Raw genomic sequence first — 20,321 nt, 5'->3', positions numbered from 1 at the left:
CCCTTAACTTCCCTGGTCTTGAACACCTCATCTGTAAAATTGGGATTTTTTCCAATACTATCACAAAGAGTTTGGAGAATTAAATTACATAAAAATGGTAAACCATTTAGCCTGGCATCTACACAAATAGTTTGGAGAATTAAATCACATAAAAATGGTAAACCATTTAGCCTGGCATCTCCTAATGCAGTATATTCTGGCTAATATTTTTCTATAATATAGTTATTAGCATTAAATTTTACTTCATAAATCTCTGAGGTGAGGTAAAGCTTTAAAATCTTTACCAAGGCATAACCCATATCATAGTTCCTAGAATTCTTTGACACAGCAAGTACTTTAATCAGTAACATTGACTAAATGCCCAGTAGAAATAACTCTTACTTTAAGTACCCATCAATTTAAGTCACTTTTATGAGAAAAATTCTTAGAGATACTCTTAAAACTACCCAAATCACTTACATATTACAGACATAGATAGCTACTTCCACTAAACATATTGTAAAAATTAACTTTTGTGCTCCTGGACCCAACAGTTCTGAAAATTAGAACAATTTCTCTCTCATTCACCACCCTCACAGACAAGGTTCTTGTCCTCGAAGGCTCCCTGTAAGACAGCTACCAGATTGGCTTAACTGCTAATTCAGCCTCCTCCACAAACCAGAACCTCCTCCAACCCAGGACAACCCTGTCTCCATTTCCCTCAGCTCCCTATATCCCCTTTCTGAACCAATATTGCAGCTGGGAGTCTGGAACCCAACTGCTTAAGGTGGCATCATTGTCCCAACAGTTAGTAGCTCTGTGACCTCAGATAAGTTATTTGACCTCCCTAAATCTCTCTGTCTATATCTATAAAAAGTGGTCAATAATGATACCTATCTTTCTAGGGTTAGTAGAGGACTAAATTAGTTTATTCCTGTTAAGTGCTTAGAAGAGTACCTTGTCCATAATAGGCATAAAATAGGTGTTAGCTACTATTATTATACTGAAATGATTGATGAAAGGAGAAAAATAAGTTATAAAGGAATAAGAAATCAAATACAACAGTTACTCAAATTATTTACTATTAAATTTCAAATGAGATGTTTTTCTGTTACAGAAGAGTAAGAAATAACGCTGTTTGTGAAAATATTCTGTGAAAGGGAATCTGGAAAAAGTAAATCGAACTTTACAAGATGTCAATTCTTTGGCGCAGCAGTTACATTTTTAGGGGTGATATACACAGGAACTAAAAATTTACTATGAGAATGGTCACTGTCCCTTTGCTTTTTGTTGTTGCTTTTTGACTTTGGGGGCGGTTTTTTGAGACAGGATCCTGCTCTGTCACCCAGGCTGGAGTGCAGTAGCACGAACCCGACTCATTACAGATTCAACCTACTGGGCTCAAGGAATCCTCTCACCTCAGCCTCCTGAGTAGCTGAGACCACAGGCACACACCGCCATGCCTGGCTAAGGTTTTTAAAATTTTGTAGAGATGGTCTCAAACTCCTAGGCTCAAGCAATCATCCTGCCATGACCTCTCAAATTGCTGGGGCTTCAGGCATGAGACACTGTGCCCAGCCTTGTATCTTTGTTTATAAAGGCTAAAAGGCCAGAAAATTATTAATAATTTAAACATCCAACAGTGGAGAAGTAGTTAAAAATATTATGATATCATCATATACAGAATACCATGTATTCATCAAAAAAGACGTCATGGTCTAGTTTTATTTTGTTTTGTTTTATTGATTGGAAAGCTATTCACAATAACTGAGTGGAAAAACAACTCTATATAGTGTACAGAGTTTGAACTCATCTTTAATTACAAAAATATTTTGAATGCATAAAAATTTCTAAAAGAATAAATGTCATAGAGTATTAATTTGATTTCTTAGTATTTTTATTAACTTCTGTTGGCTTTTTTTCTCCTAATTGCTCTACAGGAGCTTGTATTACTTTTGTAGTAAGAAACTTTTTAAAAGTCAGTATAAGAAATCTTGATTTTCTCCATTGCTTATCTGTATGTTATTGTTTTCTGTAATAAACAGGTATTATTCATAGAATAATTTAATTAAAAAAGAAAAACAAAGTAAGCCACTGGACAAGATTGGATGTTTCCTGCAGCCAGGAAGGTTGATCCCATACAAATCCTAAAAGTCTTTTTTTTTTTTTTTTTTTTTTTTTTTTATTATTTCTTTTTTTTTTTTTTTTATATTTTAGGGTTTTAGGGTACATGTGCACAATGTGCAGGTTTGTTACATATGTATCCATGTGCCATGTTGATTTCCTGCACCCATTAACTCGTCATTTAGCATTAGGTGTATCTCCTAATGCTGTCCCTCCCCCCTCCCCCCACCCCACAACAGTCCCCGGAGCGTGATGTTCCCCTTCCTGTGTCCATGAGTTCTCATTGTTCAATTCCCACCTATGAGTGAGAACATGCGGTGTTTGGTTTTTTGTCCTTGCGATAGCTTACTGAGAATGATGGTTTCCAGTTTCATCCATGTCCCTACAAAGGACACGAACTCATCATTTTTTATGGCTGCATAGTATTCCATGGTGTATATGTGCCACATTTTCTTAATCCAGTCTATCGTTGTTGGACATTTGGGTTGGTTCCAACTCTTTGCTATTGTGAATAGTGCCGCAATAAACATACGTGTGCATGTGTCTTTATAGCAGCATGATTTATAGTCCTTTGGGTATATACCCAGTAATGGGATGGCTGGGTCAAATGGTATTTCTAGTTCTAGATCCCTGAGGAATCGCCTAAAGAAACTATCATCAGAGTGAACAGGCAACCTACACAATGGGAGAAAATTTTTGCAACCTACTCATCTGACAAAGGGCTAATATCCAGAATCTACAATGAACTCAAACAAATTTACAAGAAAAAAACAAACAACCCCATCAAAAAGTGGGCAGAGGACATGAACAGACACTTCTCAAAAGAAGACATTTATGCAGACAAATCCTAAAAGTCTTATGACAGTCCTGCACATTATCTACAGACCCAAATGGATCTCAAAAATCTAAATTCTTGATGAAGAATCATAGTCAAATGTGGGAGGATCTGTGATCTCTGACTTGTCTATTGCCAAAGAGTTCTGTAATATGCTTTCCTCTTCCTTCTTTTAATACCGTTAACCTGTTTTGCTGAAGTGAACATAGTTTCTGGATCATATTCATTTATCCACTAGGGAGAGAGACAAGTAAAAAGGGAGTGAAAGAGGTAAAGACTACACTAAGAATAAATCAATACATCTTTTTTTTTTTTTTTTTGAGACGGAGTCTCGCTCTGTCGCCCAGGCTGGAGTGCAGTGGCACAATCTCGGCTCACTGCAAGCTCTGCCTCCCGGGTTCACGCCATTCTCCTGCCTCAGCCTCTCCGAGTAGCTGGGACTACAGGCGCCCGCCAACACGCCCGGCTAATTTTTTGTATTTTTAGTAGAGACGGGGTTTCACCGTGGTCTCGATCTCCTGACCTCGTGATCCGCCCGCCTCAGCCTCCCAAAGTGCTGGGATTACAAGCGTGAGCCACCGCGCCCGGCCAATACATCTTTAAATAATACTGAAAAGGCTAAAGTGAAAATGAATTTCTCTCTTTTATTCATCCTACAAAATATTTCCATTTCTCTGAATTAAGTCACTCTGGGAATCAGAGTGACCTAGGATTTCATTGGATTCTATAAGCAAGTCAAAAAGATTATGTATAGGATCCACATTGCCAATGGACTAGGATTACATTAATCATTTGCTGGCTTGGCAAGAATGTTTTAAAAGAAAACGCTTTAAAATTTAAATTGTGGCTTTAGTTTGAAGACTTGAGTGAATGAGGTAAGTCTTCACCTGTAGACTCCAGACGTTCTCCCGTTGTGTAGAAATCACTGGCTGCTGCAGGAACAGTGGGTTTCCCTCACAGTAGAATTCCCTCAGCTTCAGATCCTGAAACTTTTCAAACAAAATAAAAATCTTATTGTGCAACAAAATAATGAAACTACCTCTAAAGCTACACCTTTAATAAAATTAAACTGAAATTACTTTATTTAGGACTAAAAATCCACAGTAAATACTAATGTGGATTTAAGTCCTAAATAAAGTAATTTAGGGGCACACTGGGGCATACTCTACTTACCAGAAGCCCAAGAATTTTAATGGTGGCATGAATGGCCATGACCTTAGGGGTCACTGGTCATATCCCCATCCTGAACAACTAAGAAAACTTGTTTAGGGTTATAGAACTGGTTAGTAATAGAATAAGCATTAATACATTGAGTGTTGGGAACATTTTGCAAATGTATTTGTTAGAAAACCAAGCATAACAAAAAATATCCTAACATACACCAACCTCTAGATCTCAAAGACTGTCTTATGATCCATTTATGTTTAATGAGGAAAGTAAAAGAAATATAAGAACATCAAAATGTTCACATTATAACTTATTAGGGACCATGAAAATATTACTAAAAATACAAAAATTAGCCAGGTGTGGTGGTGCATGCCCATAATCCCAGCTACTCGGGAGGCTGAGACAGGAGAATCCTTTGAACCCAGAGATGGAGGCTGCACTGAGCCGAGATTGTGCCACTACACTCCAGCCTGGGCAACAGTGAGACTCTGTCTCACAAAAAAAAAAAAAAAAAAAAAAAAAAAAAAAAAAAAAAAAAAACAGAAGATGGAAGATATACATGTCACAAGGATATTTAAATTTCTATGGAGAAAGTCTACCAATTGCACTCTACAACTTCAGTAGAAAAAGAAAAGATTAAGAAGAGAATAAGAAGAGAAAAGAAGAGAAAAGACAATGTCTTACTTTCTTACAGAATATCTTGCCTTGCCTCCCAAAAACCCATGTAGCTTTCACAGTTAACCTAATTTAGGGAGTTATTTCTCTGAACCTAAATTTCAGCTGTAAAATGGGGACATATGACCTATCTTAAGTAGTATGCTGGTAAACCAGGTCTTGAAATGAAGAAATAAAAAGCCACAATTTGCAGTGAGTGTTGACTCCACAGTGTAAATCCTCCTGCTATAGCTGATTCAAGTCACTGAACACAGAGTTTGGGAAGGGATGTGCAAAATTAGCTTTTGTGAGCCCGGGTGAAGTGGCTCCACACCACTGCATCTCACAACATTTATAGGAAAATTAGAAATATTTCCATAATTTGAGCCCAGAATTTGAAACGTGGCAAGCATGCAACAAATTAAAAATAATTGATTTTAAACATCTGGGATATCATGTCATTAGTTTTCAAAAGTACAGGAAAGCTTACACAACATAGGCAGATGTTTAAATAAAATACAAAGCTCAAGTCTATGTTGGTATCACCTTGAGTCCTGGTCTCAAAACAGACATTCTAACTTTCTTAATTCAGTTTCCTGTGTTAACCATCTCAAGGGTATACAACCTAGAGAGTTGAACCCAATGGCAGCTCTAAGTCAGTACGCAGTGTGCTGAAATGAGAAGGATTATTCCTTGTGCTTCATTCTATATAACCACCATTCTTTCCTTTTTTGTCCTAAAGGATATCATTCCATAATTTATACTAAACTCACAGTCCTCTAAGAAAAAACCAATACAGAGAGATTAATGTAAAGGAGAAAGAAGGAATAAATAAAACAGAAATGAGCAGGTGAAGGACACAGAATGATCTTAGAATATTAATATCTTTTAATTATCTTCTCCTTTGTGACAAGAGGAAAAGGCATTTAAGTGAACCCCTGGATAAGTTTGAAGACACCGGATAGTTGAAGGAGTCAGACATAGTCCCTTCAACTGTTTGAAGCAGAGAATAAGACTATATGTCAGTTGAGTTTGGAGGCAGGGTATCAGTGTGAATGGAGACAGGAAGAAAGCAGTGAAGGTTTGAAATGTCCCACAGTTTTCAGTAAAGGAACCTGGACAGAAATATATTATACAGAAGTGCTGAGGGAACCACTGTAATCTACATGTTAGTGGTGGCCCCTGTCTGCACAATTATGTGCTTCCCTTTAGCATTCAGCTTCCCAGATCCAACATAAAGAGTTTGCAACATAAGTATGTCAGAAAGTAAAAGAATGAGCATGTTGTGTGTACTAAATATTAAAGGGCAGGACTGCTCCTTTTCCGTCTAGACTGGTTACAGGAAGGAATAACAATACCAGCTCTGATGGACTAGGAGAAAAGAAGACGTGGCAAGACATGAAGTCTCAATGACTTTGACTTAATGACTCATTGAGTGACTTCATGTCACTGAGTCATTAAGTGAAAAGATACGGATATAAAGCAATAAGATAGCTTGAACATAGAAGGAACCAGTGGTCACATTGCCATACCAGACCTTAATTCTTCAAATTTAGAGCATGTGAAGGTGATGTCAGGATCCGGATTTGACTGTAGATATGGTTTGCTGAAGTGAAGACTGAGGAAGCTCCTTAAAATGAAGGATTCAACGAACTTTGAGGCTAAGATGTCTGTGTCAACTGCCTTCTTGAGTAATGGTCTCAAATATTTGGCTGTCCGATGGACCTCTCCAACTGGAAGTTCCACAGGCACCTAAAGTTCTAAATCCTAAGCCTAAATTCATGTTTCCCCCAAATTACGCTTTTTCCTTTTTCTCATCACCCACTTCAAGTCTCTCACCATGTCCTGTCAATTCTACCTTCTTAAAACTTTTGGAAACCTCTCTTTCCACCCTCCATCCCATCCACCTCCTCATCACCCCCACACAATCTTCTCCTACTCCTGGCCACACCCACTACCCACCCCACCTTCATTGGAAGCCTTTGTCTTATGTGAGTTGTTGCAATGGTACTTGAATTCATCTCAGCGCAAACTTTTGCTGAAGAAATGGTTTTCTGAAAGGAAAATTTGGTCATATAACAACCTTGCTTAAAACCTTTCAAGGCTCTCTTTTGTCCATAGGATAAATTCAAAGCCCTCATATGTCATACTTGGCTCTCCTTGGCTGACTCTCCAACCATATATCCTAGTAAGCCCCATCTTTACCCTTTTAAGCTTTCAGAGGTACTTAGAGATCTATGACAGGCCTGTATCTTATCTCACAGTTATGACTCATGCCATACCCTTTTAACTCATCCTACACCTGGGTCATCTCTTCAAAACTAAAATGTCACCCCTCTAAGCTTCTCCAGGCTCTATCAAATGTTTCCTTGTCTCCTCATTGGGCCTGGTATATAAATTAATCATATTACCTATAAATACTCTGAGACAATCATTGTTGAAAAGTCTATCTTCATCTATCAGGCTTTGGTCTCTTTAAACACTATGACTTATATGACTAATGCAAGCTCAAAATTCAATGCCTAGTACAGAGCTGATGTTCAATAAATGATTTATGAATAAACAAATAGCTTCTCAGAAACCCCAGACACATTCGCTTCTCCCTGCACACTCAAGATTTGCGAAGGCTTTCTTCTCCAGACTTGGTTAATTTTTATAATTGTTCCCACAAAGCTCAAGGCCTCAGGAAGAATATGCAAATTTAGCAAGTCCTTCTGTTGCTTCAGACTAGCCTAAAGTAATGAGGGAGATCAGAAGGGGGCTAGATTAGCAGGAGCATTTATAAAGTAAACTGGGGGTGAGGGAGGAAGCTGAGATTTCACATGGACTCAAAAATAGAACCAATAAGTAGGGTATGACAAATCCCGGTGCATTCTTCAAAGCATCTCAAAATTCACAGGGTTACTCTTTAGTGAGAACTGGGATTTCTAAATAGGCTTAAGGTCAAGTTTCAAAGAGGGGGGATAAGATTCCAGTGGGGGCTAAGGCATCCAAAAATTAGATTTAACTAATAACTCTAAAAAAGGATATTAATACTATTTGTGACCAATGGGAAATTCAAGAAACTGTATGATAAATTTGATATCTAATCAGAGTTGTGGAGCAATTAGGCTGATGATATCATTTGAACATAAGAAAGCCAAAAATATCTGTGCTGGGAACCCCTGTCTCACACACCCTGCATCAAAGGGAGGGAAAATAGTCAGAAAGTGACCTAGAGTCATAATCCTTCAGTATCTGCTGAATACCCAAGAGAAGATCCTTAGAGGGAGTTGAAGAGAAGAGGCTAAGAGCCAAGCCTGGAGGGAAATAGATAACTAAATTCCCAGGCTATAAACATACACACACACACACACACACAGAGAGAGAGAGAGAGAGAGACAGACAGACGCTGAGACCTTCCTCATTCTAGTCAGGGAGGAGCAGTCGAAGGCCCCCAAGCCCAGGCCCTGCCCCGCCTTTTGTACCCTAGGCCTTAAAGCCAAAGGGAGAGTCCTCTTCAGGCTTTTCCATTTAAACATCAGCATAGAAATAACTGATCTGGGAGGGCTTATTTGTGTCACCGCACAGTCCTCACCCCATGCCTGCTTTAGACCCCATTTCTGCCCTTGAACTACCTGAGAACCAGTAGCCCGAAGAGGACTCTACTTCCACCCTGCCTGTGTGTGCCAACCCTAACCATGCAATTGTTTTACAATGCAAACCACACCATTTCACTCCCCCTCTTACAACCACCCAGTGGTTTCTCATCTCACTCAAAATGAAATGCACACTCCTCACCCTGGCTTCAAGACTTGGTTATGATTTGGATTCTGCACTATCTCTTTGGCCTCATCTCCCAGTACCTGCTCTCTCACTCTTTCTCCACTTCTCTCTTGTCTCTCTCCACTGTGGTAACATTGGCTTTCTTCCCAAGCAGTCTCCACCTTGGGGCCTTTGCATTTCCCTCTTCTTAGAACAATTTGGTCTCAGTTTTGTCCATATCATAAAACATCACAACAAAATGGAGTAAGATCTTTAGTGGTTTGAGAGGGGAAGTGCTTATGACCCAAAGATTCAATAACCAGAAAGTTTTCTTTGTTGTTCCAAAGCAACATGAAGACCTTCTCATATGTGCATGAGATATGCACCTTAACCAAAGAAAATTACTCATGACACAGCAGCTGAAAGAGAGTAAGAAAGAAGAATTTGAAGGATACATTCTTTTAGCCTGTCAAAACACAAAGAATAAAAATTAGAACAGCCACTGCCCCCGTGCAAACAAGATTAGGAGAATCTGGAAACATTGGCAATGTCATTTAAAAGGCTGAAAATTACTCTTACTCTTTGAATAATTCTTATAGGAATTTTTTCAAAAGAAACATTTAAAAGAGACAAATGTTCATGCATAAAAGGTATTTCTCAGAATTATTTAAATTTGGGGAGGGGGGATGGTTGGGTGGGGTTTTACTCTGTCACCCAGAGTGGTACGATCTCAGCTCACTGCAGCCTCCACCTCCTGGGCTCAATCTATCCTCCCACCTCAGCCTCCCAAGTAGCTGGGACTACAGGCACGTGCCACCACGCCCAGCTAATTTTTTGTATTTTTGGCAGAGATGGGGTTTCACCATATTGCCCAGGTCTCGAACTCCTGAGCTCAAGCGATTCACCCAATTCGACCCCGAAAGTGCTGAGGTTACAGGTGTGAGATACGCGCCAAGCCTAAGTTTAAAAAAAAAAAAAAAAAAAAACCCTTTACTATGTTTAAAAAAAATGAATGGTAAATTATGCTATCATATGCCTGAATCCTCTGACACTCAACCTTCTTATTTCACATATCTTACAAAACCTTTCCGGGTCATTCTTGCCACCAGGCTTCCTTGCCTCTGTGGTGCTGTTTGCAGAGTCACACCTCAGGGAAGACAAGAATCACCATAAATTCATCATCACCAACTTCCAGTATACCCTCAGTGGTTGCCAACAATTCCAATCTAGTTAACATGCTCTTCGAACTAAATTTTCCTTGCTAACTCATAATTCTTTGCCCAGTCATGAAATAGTGCTCCCCAGAGCCCACTACATTCTCTTTTCACTTTATCTTCTTCTTTTTTTTTACCCACATTCATCAAATTGATTAAATCTCTGTGGCAAAGACTCTGGCTCCACACTCAATAGGCAACTACATACTCAAAATATTCACATGTCAAACTCACTGTTTCCAAGATTGAACTCATGATCTGCCCTCCTAAATTTTGGTCTTCTTCTAGTATTGTCTATCTCAGCCCATAGAAAACATACTAACTCCATCACCATTTTCAAATTTACATGTTAAATATCTCTTAAATATGTTCAGGTCTTTCCACCTTTCCTGCCACTACCTTAAACCAAGTTATCTTCATTTCTTAATTGACTTCAGCAAAAGTCTACCAGAAATCCACCCCACATTCCCTCTGGCCTCCCTCCAGTATGTCTGCCATTCTTCAGATGGAAAGATCTTTTCAAAATAAATCTGATTGTGTCATCACCTACATAAAACTAGGAAATTTCCATTGTCCTTAAAGTTCAAAATCCTTAGCACGCCCTACATTCCTGGGCCACGGCCTGCTCCCATACAATCTGTGAGCCTCAGTCACACTGAATTTCTTCCAGTTTTCTGAACATTCATGTTCCCTCTCGCCCTAGGGCCTTTCCGCATGCTATTCCTTCTGTCTGGAATGTATCTTTCCCCTTTACCTCACCGATTGTTGTTCATTCTTCAGCTGTCAGCTTGTGTCACCTCCTCCAGGAAGCCTTCCCCAGGTTACTTATTTAGTCAGGCTCCTGTTGTCTATTATGGATCTATGTTCCTTTCGTTTAGTGTGCTGATTTCAGTTTGTAATTATACATTTAAAATGTTAATTATTTGGTAACAATTGTTTCTCTACACGCTACAGCTCAGAAAGAGCAGACCCTCTATGGTTTCCTTATCATTCTATCTCCAGTTCCTAATGCAAGGCTTAAACATATAATGCAAAATGTATAGATTTAGAAAGATGGACTTGGGAGTCAAATTGCCTTGTTTGGATTTCAGCTCCATACTTACTAGCTGTGAGAACTTGAGCCACATTACTAAACCTCTTTAAGTAAAATGGGAATAATAATTATAGGTTCCTCATAATGGTTAATATGATTGTTAAATGATGTAATCCATACAAAGTACTTAGAACAGTTCCTGTGGCAGAATAATTGGTATTACCTGTTATTATCACAGTAGGTAGTCAACAGTTTCAACCATTAATAATTTAAATATGTATCATTTATTTTCTATTTTGTATTATAATGTTTTAGTAAATATTAGGATTAAATATTTTATGCCCCTTAAAATTTATTCAAAAATTAAAAGGTAATAAATTTAATGATGTTTACAAGAGATTTTTTTTTTTTACAAGAGATTTTTAATGACAAAATTGTCCTGATATGATATTGAGTAAAGTAAGCAGTATGCAACACTGTTTTTAAAAAATATCTTTTAAATCATAAATATTAAAACAAAACATAGAAATGTGCTAAAATATTAACAGTTGTCAATGGGTTGTATAGTTGTAATTTATTTTTGTGCACTTTTATATTTTCCTAAATTTTCCAATTCAGAAAACTATTTTTATAACCAAAAGAAATACTAGAAAACCCTTTCTTCATTTAAATGTTGGAAAATAGACCAAAAATAGGCCCCCTGATGTGAAGAAAAATGTGCCTGTCAATATCAAAGCCGATAGTCTTTTATTTTTTCATATTTTATGTAAAAGATCATCATCATTCTTCCCTCTTAGGTGAGCTAATGCTTAAGAGTAAGACAAAAATCCCCATTTTGGGCCTCCACTGACTATCTTTAAAGTCTGTGCTCTGCTTTTTAACAGTCTAGTTACATCCCTTGAACTTTCCTTATTTCGGACACACCCTTCTCATGAGGACCATTGCTGCCAAGTTAAATCATATGCCTAATTCCATTCATCAATTGCTTCTTTCTCCTATTGATGTTTCTAAGGTACTCCTCTTCCTATTAACTCTGCATTGTCTAAACCCTACAATGTCTCTCTTGATACTTAACTAAGTCTTGCCAGTTTATTTGTATGAGTCTTATCTCTTTTCCTTCTAAATAATATCCTGGTCATATAAATTGTCTTTGTGTAATTGACCTACACAACTAAAGCAGTAAATCTATCTGACCACTTAGTTTGCATGTATGTTATGTCAGTGCCACATGTTGTATCTCTGATATCTGAACATGCCACAAGATTATAATGAAATTTCTCTATATCTGTATGTCAAAAAGATGAAATGACTTCAATACCTTCTCCCCACTAAGTAATTAGGAGGGGAATGAGGAAGGATGGAATTTTAATTCCACCTTGCCTTGGTTTCATCACACATTTATATTTCACTTTTCATAGCCTAAATGTGTTCATAATTTGCCCAGCAATGACTCTTCAGTTATATAATTATTGTCTCTGATAACAGCTTTATTTCTAAATCTTTTATACAAAAAAACTTCTAGCAATTCTTATCTTTTTTTCTCCATGTATTTTCTTTAAAATAATTATAAATTGTTCTACTCTTGAATCTTAATTCATTCTTTTCAGCATTGGCACCTGAATCACCATAAAAATGTCTCAAATAGTCATACTCAGATACTATACAATAAAGATTTTAGAAAATAGCCCCTTTGGACAGTTCCAGTGGGCTTATTTGCTTCATAACTGGGCAACAGCTTTTGACTGATTCCAGAGTTTTTTTCCTAGAGGTATTTTATTTTATTTTCTTCTCTTGCCCTTTCACTTTCTACACAATTATCCTTGTTTTCTCTCAGTTATTTTGTTCTTCTTCATTCTTTCCCCACTTCCATCTCTTACTATCATTCTCTTAAGCTCCCTTCTTATGAATACCTAAGACATCAGAACATAACATCCCCAGGTTGTATAGATTCTTTGCCCTAGGCCAGACCCTCATTCCCTCTGAACTACCCTGTGCATTCTCCCAGTCCCTCTTTATTTTCTCTGCCGTCATCTTTCTATTTTCTGAAGTTTCACCCTCAGCCTACAAAGCTCAAAAAGAAAATAATGATAGAGTACATTTTGTGCTGTTAGTGTACTGTGGTAACTTAAAGATATATCCACAAATTATTTGTTACTGCTCCTTTAAGAGGTAGAGCCTAATTCTCCTCCCCTTGAGTGTGTACTGGACTTAGTGACTCACTTCTAATGAATAGAATAAAGCAGAAGTGATGTGTACAACTTCAGAGATTAGACCATAAAAGGCATTGCAATTCCTGCTTATTCTCTCTTCTTTGTGAGTCACTTACTCTGGGGGAAGCCAGCTGCCATGATGTAAGAATATTCGGGTAGCTCTGTTGAGAAGCCCACATGCTAAGAATCTGGGGTTTTCTGCCAAAAGCCATGTGAATAAGCCATCTTGGAAGCAGATCCTCCAGCTCCAGTCAAGCCTTCAGTTGACTGCAATTCCAGCTGACAACTTGATTACAACTCACGAGAGACCCTGAGCTAGAACCATCCAGTTCCGATACTCTCAGATTCCTAATCCTCAGAACCTGTGTGAAATAACAAATCTCTGATGCTTTAAGCAGCTAAATTTTGGGGTAATGTGTTATACAGCAACAAGTAACTAATATATAATAGAGTGCTTCTATTTTACTAAAGCAAATCAATAAATATATTGATAAATCCCAACACCTACTAAGAACAGGACACTGGGCTAAAAATAATGAAAAGTTGAATGAAGTAGAAGACTGATTCCTGCTTTCAAAACCTTAACATTCTGTTGGAAACAGAAAACCCTAGTTTCAAGCTGTAGACCTACACATACCACATTGCACTGTAATATCCCAATTTACAATTCAATGTTACTTTTTACAAAACCATGTCACATTGTCTTTGAGTCCCTTCATAAGAACGATTTCTTATTCTTTGTATCTCCTGATCTAGCATAAGTTTAATACATAAATGTGGTTCAATAAATATTTTTCAATAAATGCTTGATTATCCATACCAAAAAACAATATTTATCAATAAAAGGTAGTGAATGCCTAGGGTCAAAAGACCAATGAAGATAATAAGGGTACCTTTAGAAAGAATGTTTGCTATACAAATGGTAGAATAGGAAAAAATAAAGTGGGTAGTAGCTTAAAATATCTTGAGCATTATGTTTGATATGTTATGAATCTGTGTCTCTGCCCAAATCTCATGTACAATTATAATCCCCAATGTTGGAGGTGGGACTTGGTGGGAAGTGACTGGATCATGCAGATGCTTCTCATGAATGGTTTAGCACCATCTCCCTTGGTGCTGTTCTCATTATGGTGAGTTCTCATGACACTGGTTGTTTAAAAGTATGTTGCCCTTTCTCTCTTGCTCTCTCTCTCTTGCTTCTGCTCCTGCCATGTGAGACAACCCGCTCCCCCTTTGCCTTCCACCACAATTGAAAGCTTTCTGAGGCCTCTCCAGAAGTAGAAGCCACTATGCTTCCTGTACACCCTGCTGAACTGCAAGCCAATAAAACCACTTTTCTTTATAAATTACCCAGGTTCAGGTATTTATTTACAGCAATGCAAGAATGGCCTAATACACTATTTAAGTGCAATGACTTTGGAGTTAGCTAGACCTCAGTTCAATCCCATGTCTCATTTAATCCTCAGTGAAGAGGATATTATTAGCTTCTGTTTACAGATGCAGAATATAAAACCTAGGTGAATTACAAGAACTCTGTCAAGTTTACATGGGGAAAATGTTTCATCTGAACCTTAAAAATCAAGGAGAAATCATACAGGAGAAGAAAAAGCATTCAGGGTAGTGAAAATTGCGTACACGTAAACATCCAGGAATGAAACTGCCATGGCCCCCTGCCAATCTTGTCCCAGGGTCACCTCTCAGGTAGTCTTGCTTCCTAGTGACACCAGTTAAGGAAAGATCTGTTGCTAGAAGCCAGTTCCTAAGGTCCCTTCAAATAATGTGAAAGGACTGAGCTGCCAAATCTCTCATGTCTTGAATCACATACACCCTGAAATTTCTGAATGTTCCTTGAAATGTAAAGATTTACATCAGAGGATACCATTTTGCAAACATTTTTCAGGGACTTTCGTCATCTTTACCAGGAGTCTATAAAACTTGTGAGCACCATCCTAATGTTGTCTAGTACATGACAAAGGGAAACAGAAGATAAAAGCAAAAAGCTAACAAAATATTTGCCTCAATTTTACATATTAATTGTACTGTCTGAAAATTAAGGAAAATTTTCCTTTTTATTGGATTGCCCCTGAAGCTCTTCCTTCTATTAGGAAGAAAGTCATCTAAGTTAATTACAAAGAATAAAAGATAACTCAGAACAAGTTATCAAAGCTGTTGTTTTAAGTGGCCCAGAAAGAGGAGGGGCCATATCAATTGTAGCACACAAGTTTTCAGCTGTTGCAAACAGAAATGAAATAGAACGCTAGGCCTGGACCCTTTCCAACTATTACTCTGTCATCTATCATATATCATCACATTTTATCCATCACAGAAATCCGATAAACATATAGCACAAGAACTGGAGTTGAAAAGCAGAAAACATTTAGTGTTAGAGAATAAAACTTAGGAGGTCTGGAAAGAAACTGAGATAAAAAGAGAAAGAAATACAGGTTTTTAACCTTACAATTCTACTGCTAGAACCTACAGACTTTTATTTCTCCAGAATAGCTGATACTATTCGTTTCCATTTCCCTTGTTCGCTTTCTGCTTTTGAAAAGAAAATTTTCCACATTCCAAATAGATTTGTTATCGTTTGTTGAGTACCATGTGCAGCAGTGTTTCAGAACAGTGCTCATTCATACCTATATAGGAGCCTAATACTATTGGCATCAAGAGTCATTTTTGCTTATTATATTAAAGTGAACGTATATAATTATGTAGAACTATACTTCTTCTTAAACATATTTCAATATATATATAGTTGATGCTTATCATATTTGATACAAATAAAGTAAAATAGAATGGTCTATTGAATATTTGCCTGAGATCATATCTAAGATCAGATGAGATGAAAAAGTACAGTAATTGATTGTCACATCTTTCCTAGAATACCTTCACAAATAAATTAATAGAGAATACCAAAATTTCTCCTAAAACTCTGATAATTTACCCTTTTTTAGAATACTATTCCTGAATGACTTGATGTTCAAATACATATAAACATGTGCAGAATAATTTTGAGATGATCCATTTAAAATTGCCATCTATGGTTCTAAACTGTACATTCTTTATGTGCTAATCAATCAGTCCTTGATTAAAGGATATTGTAATTACAAACAAAGTAATTCAGATCTGATTCCTCCCCCCAAAAAAGACTAGAATTACCTATTTTTAATAAAATGACCACACAGTTAACTAAATATAAACATAAGTAAATAAATTAAACAGAACATATAATAATATTTCAAATATATTTAAACTTATTTACTGTAATGATTAATTTTATGTGTCAACTTCACTAGGCCATGGCGTATCCAGATATTTGGCTAAACATTATTTCTTGGTGTGCCTTGAGGGTGTTTCTAGATGAAATTAGGGAATTGATGAACTGAATGAAGCAGATTGCCCTCCCCAGTGTGATTGGGCATTATCCAATCTGTTGAGGGCATGACTAGAACAAAAAGGTGGTGGGAGGGAGAATTCACTCTGTCTGACTGAACTAGGACATCAGTTTTCTCCTATACTGGGACTGAGGCTTATGCCATCAGCTCTCCTGATTCTAAGGCCTTCATGATTGAACTGGAAGGATACCACTGGCTTTCCTGGGCCTTCAGCTTGTATACAGCAGTTAGTGAAGTGAGACTGCTCAAACCCATAATCATGTAAGCCAATTTATTATAATAAATATGTTGAGAGAGAAAGAGAGAGAGATATCCTGTTGGTTCTGTTTCTCTAGCAGACCCTAATACGTCTATTTAAAATATATCCTAGAGGCCGGGCACAGTGGCTCATGCCTGTAATCCCAGCACTTTGGGAGGCCTAGGTGGGCAGATTACAAGGTCAGGAGATTGAGAACATCCTGGCCAACATGGTGAAACCCCATCTCTACTAAAATACAAAAATAAAAATAAAAAATTAAATGGGCATGGTGGCACATGCCTGTAGTCCCAGCTACTCAGGAGGCTGAGGCAGGGGAATCACTTGAACCCAGGAGGCGGAGGTTGCAGTGAACTGAGATTGCACCACTGCACTCCAGCCTGGTGACAGAGTGAGACTGTCACAAAAAAAAAAAAAAATATATATATATATATATATGAGGGATGGTGCCTGAAACCATAAGCCAAAGAAACTACTAAGGAAAGAGGCAATGGAAATGTGACAGCAATTGCAGCTGAAATAGAGGATGCCATGAAATATATTCTGTAATACAGATACCTAAAAAATGTTAAGTAATCATACACGAAAGAAAAGAAAAGATTCGGTAAAAGAAATATTGTTACACTGGAGAAGAAGGAAATACGCCAAAATGTGAATAGTGATCATCTCCAGAGAGCATCTAAAGTAGTCCTTTAAAGCATGTCCAATTATATCACTCCTCTGCTCAAAAAAAAACTCCAGTGGTGTCATGTCTTACTCAGAACTTAGTCCTTTTCAAGATAGTTAAAAATTAGTCAAGAATACCATTCAACATACAATAGGACCATCAAACTTTTCCTACTCCTTTGATGTCCCCCTTTCTAAGTGCAACCACCCACCCAGAGACCCCGTCATCTGCAGATTTTACACCATATAATTCTACTGCTTGGGAACTGAACTAACTGAAGAAGAGCTTGACTCTTGAGCCAAAGAAAGCCAATATAGCCTGGCCACAAACTCTGATTCAATCACCTAGCCGCAAAAGGGTTGGCCTAATCATATACTCTTCAGGAATTCAAACCAAGAAATATGGAAATAATTTGACATTTAGTTCCGGAAGCTGAAATAGAACAGGTATTATGTCAGGGACTGGAGAGTTTACAGTGGGCTATGTGCACGTTGAAGTTATAAAGGAGTAGAAAAAAGGTATAAGCAGAAGAAGCATTTGGAACATTGCTAAGATACGCTGCATTTAAGTGTAACAGGTATGATGACTTAAATGTTCACGCAGCTGAGGATTCCAGCTCCTCCTTGAACTGGGAATCACATGTTAACTCCAGTACCTCTGAGCTCTGCCCAGCCTTACCATATCTCCTGTTTGAGTCCCCATGAGATTTTCCCTACTCCTCCCTGTGTAACTTTAATTAAACTCCATTTACGTTCCAACCAAAGAACCGAAAGAAAATATGCACAGCAATTTCAACATGTCATAGAATTCTCCTGCTCCACCTTTGGCAGATAGATAAGTCACTCCAATATTTCTAAATTGCTCCAAATAACCTTCATTGGTATGTTTTAGTGAATTATCCTTTGCAAAATGTCAAACTCTACTTCTCTCTTCTCTCAGTCTAAGACTCCCAATCCTTAGTCATTTATTACTTAAAAACAGTCTTTTCAGGTTTTAAAAGCCAGTTATATAGTTAGCACCTCTCCACTGGAAAGGAGAGCCGTATACCTAGAGATGTTCTTTCAACCATACTTGTAAACCTTGCAGCACTAGTTACAAAGAAAAGCTGGAATGAGCAGTAACCAGACTCTACAAAAGGCACTTTCCCTAGGGAATACCAAAGATGTGAAAGCTCCCAACCTCTGTCCTGGAATAGTCTACAATTTAAACTAAGGAATTCCATTTTAAAATGTATTCAGACCAAGTAACAACTCATAGCAGTGAACTAGACAATAGATATTCAAAGATTTCGTGAAGGCTGTTTATAGTTGGAAACCTAATTGTGAGATCTTGTCTTCCATTTTTCTTATCTGACAGGAAATTAAAACTTGAGTGGTCAGATCATGATGGGGACTGCAGAAAGAATGTCAGTTGAAGCTTATGGCTTGGTTTCCATATCAGGCCCAGTGTGGTTTTAAATAAAGCCTCTCAAAGACATAGCACCTTTAATTTCGCTTAGTATATTTTTGTTCTTCTGTATTAGACTATATGTTTCAAGGGGTTCTTGAATGCTTTTCTTCACCTTCCTTTAAGTCACTATTTTAACCAAAAGAATACTGTTTTTTAGCTTTTCATATAACTTTATCTGTACTTAATAGTAAATTAGACAAAGCACTGGACTTACAGGCTGGGGAAAGGATTTAATTCATTTCTTCCACACAGCCTCTATGAACATATTATTTAGAGTACCTGAGCCTGTTTCTCATCTCAGAAATAGAAGTAATAATATCCATCTCATTGAATTGTGAAGATCAAATGAGGGATGTTTAAATAACTTCAAGGCATTGTAGAAAAATAAGTTACTACACTAACATGTAGTTCATTGTCTAAAGTAGAAAAGTCATGTTTCTTGCTCTCTTTCAATAAAAAGGCCTTGCTAGGATCAGCTTTTGTTTTTTCTTTTTTCATTATTGCTATGGTCTGAATGTTTGTGTCCCCCGAAAATTCGTATGTTGAAACAATCCCCAATATGATAGTATCAAGGTAGGGCCTTTGGGAGATCATTAGTTTGTGAGGGTTGAGCCCTCATGAATGAGATTAGTGTCCTTATAAAAGATTCCCAAGGAATCTTGTCTACTCTTCTACCACATAAGGACATAGCTAGAAGGTACTATCTTGGAAGCAGAGCGCAAGCCCTGAACAGACACCAAATCTGTTGGCACCTTGATCTTGAACATCCCAAATATATAAACAATTTCTGTTGTTTATAAATTACCCAGTCTAAGGTATTTTGTTCTAGCAGCCCAGATGGATTGAGACAATTACTTTGCTTCCATTAATCTCTACCAGACAAAGGTAAAGGTGTTTATATATACTGCAAGTGTATTAGTAAATTGATACAAGTACTTTCAGTTTTAAGATGGTAAAACTAGGCATACTTAGTGTATCTCTCTCCCATGCCAAAACTTAGAAATGATAAGAGGATAACTTTTAAAATAATAAATAAATAGCCACTTAAATACAGGAAGATAAATTCTTACAGGAGCAGAAACCACATGTAGAGAGTATCAAATGAGGAAGGAAGCATTGACCCAGGATGAATATGGAAGCCCAAGTAAGAGCTTTCACCAAAAATAATTAAGGCAATTCAAAACACAGAGGTAGTAGAGTCCTTCAGAGAATAATGGGATCAGGAAACAATAGACAGAGGGATTACTATACTCTCTCAGGACCAAGCAGCTCTGTGGACTAAACCACCTACTCTACCCCATAGCCACACTATTCCTCCTATCCCTCACCCACTTCCCCTACATCCTATGCAACTATAGCCTAGTTAGGAGATGTGCTTTGAACAGAGAGAGATAAAATGGAGCCGTGTGTAGCTGGCAACACCAGAGAAGAATCAGAATCCATTATACTTGCTTCCACACACTTACTGACCAAAGCAATCTCCTGTCAGACATTTTTCCTCTCTATAAAGTGAACTGAAAAAACAGCCATAAGTCTTTCAGGGAATCTCCTGTGCCCAGAATTCTAAAATAAGCTGAAATTTAAAAAATGATGC

General features: G+C 37.6%; 1 protein-coding gene across 3 annotated transcripts in view; it reads right to left on the bottom strand.

Annotated features, from left to right (window-relative positions):
* The window catches only part of LRRC69 (leucine rich repeat containing 69), a 138,553-nt gene that overhangs the window by 21,080 nt on the left and 97,152 nt on the right, over positions 1-20,321 (bottom strand). For all 3 annotated transcript variants that reach the window (XM_063643425.1, XM_055286733.2, XM_063643426.1), the window contains one exon: positions 3,826-3,927. In XM_063643425.1, coding sequence (XP_063499495.1) covers positions 3,826-3,927 — 102 coding nt within the window. The remainder of the gene's footprint in view (positions 1-3,825; positions 3,928-20,321) is intronic.

The sequence above is a fragment of the Symphalangus syndactylus genome, chromosome 7 (assembly GCF_028878055.3).
Source record: "Symphalangus syndactylus isolate Jambi chromosome 7, NHGRI_mSymSyn1-v2.1_pri, whole genome shotgun sequence".
Lineage (NCBI taxonomy): Eukaryota > Metazoa > Chordata > Mammalia > Primates > Hylobatidae > Symphalangus > Symphalangus syndactylus.
This window is presented reverse-complemented; position numbering and strand designations above follow the sequence as displayed.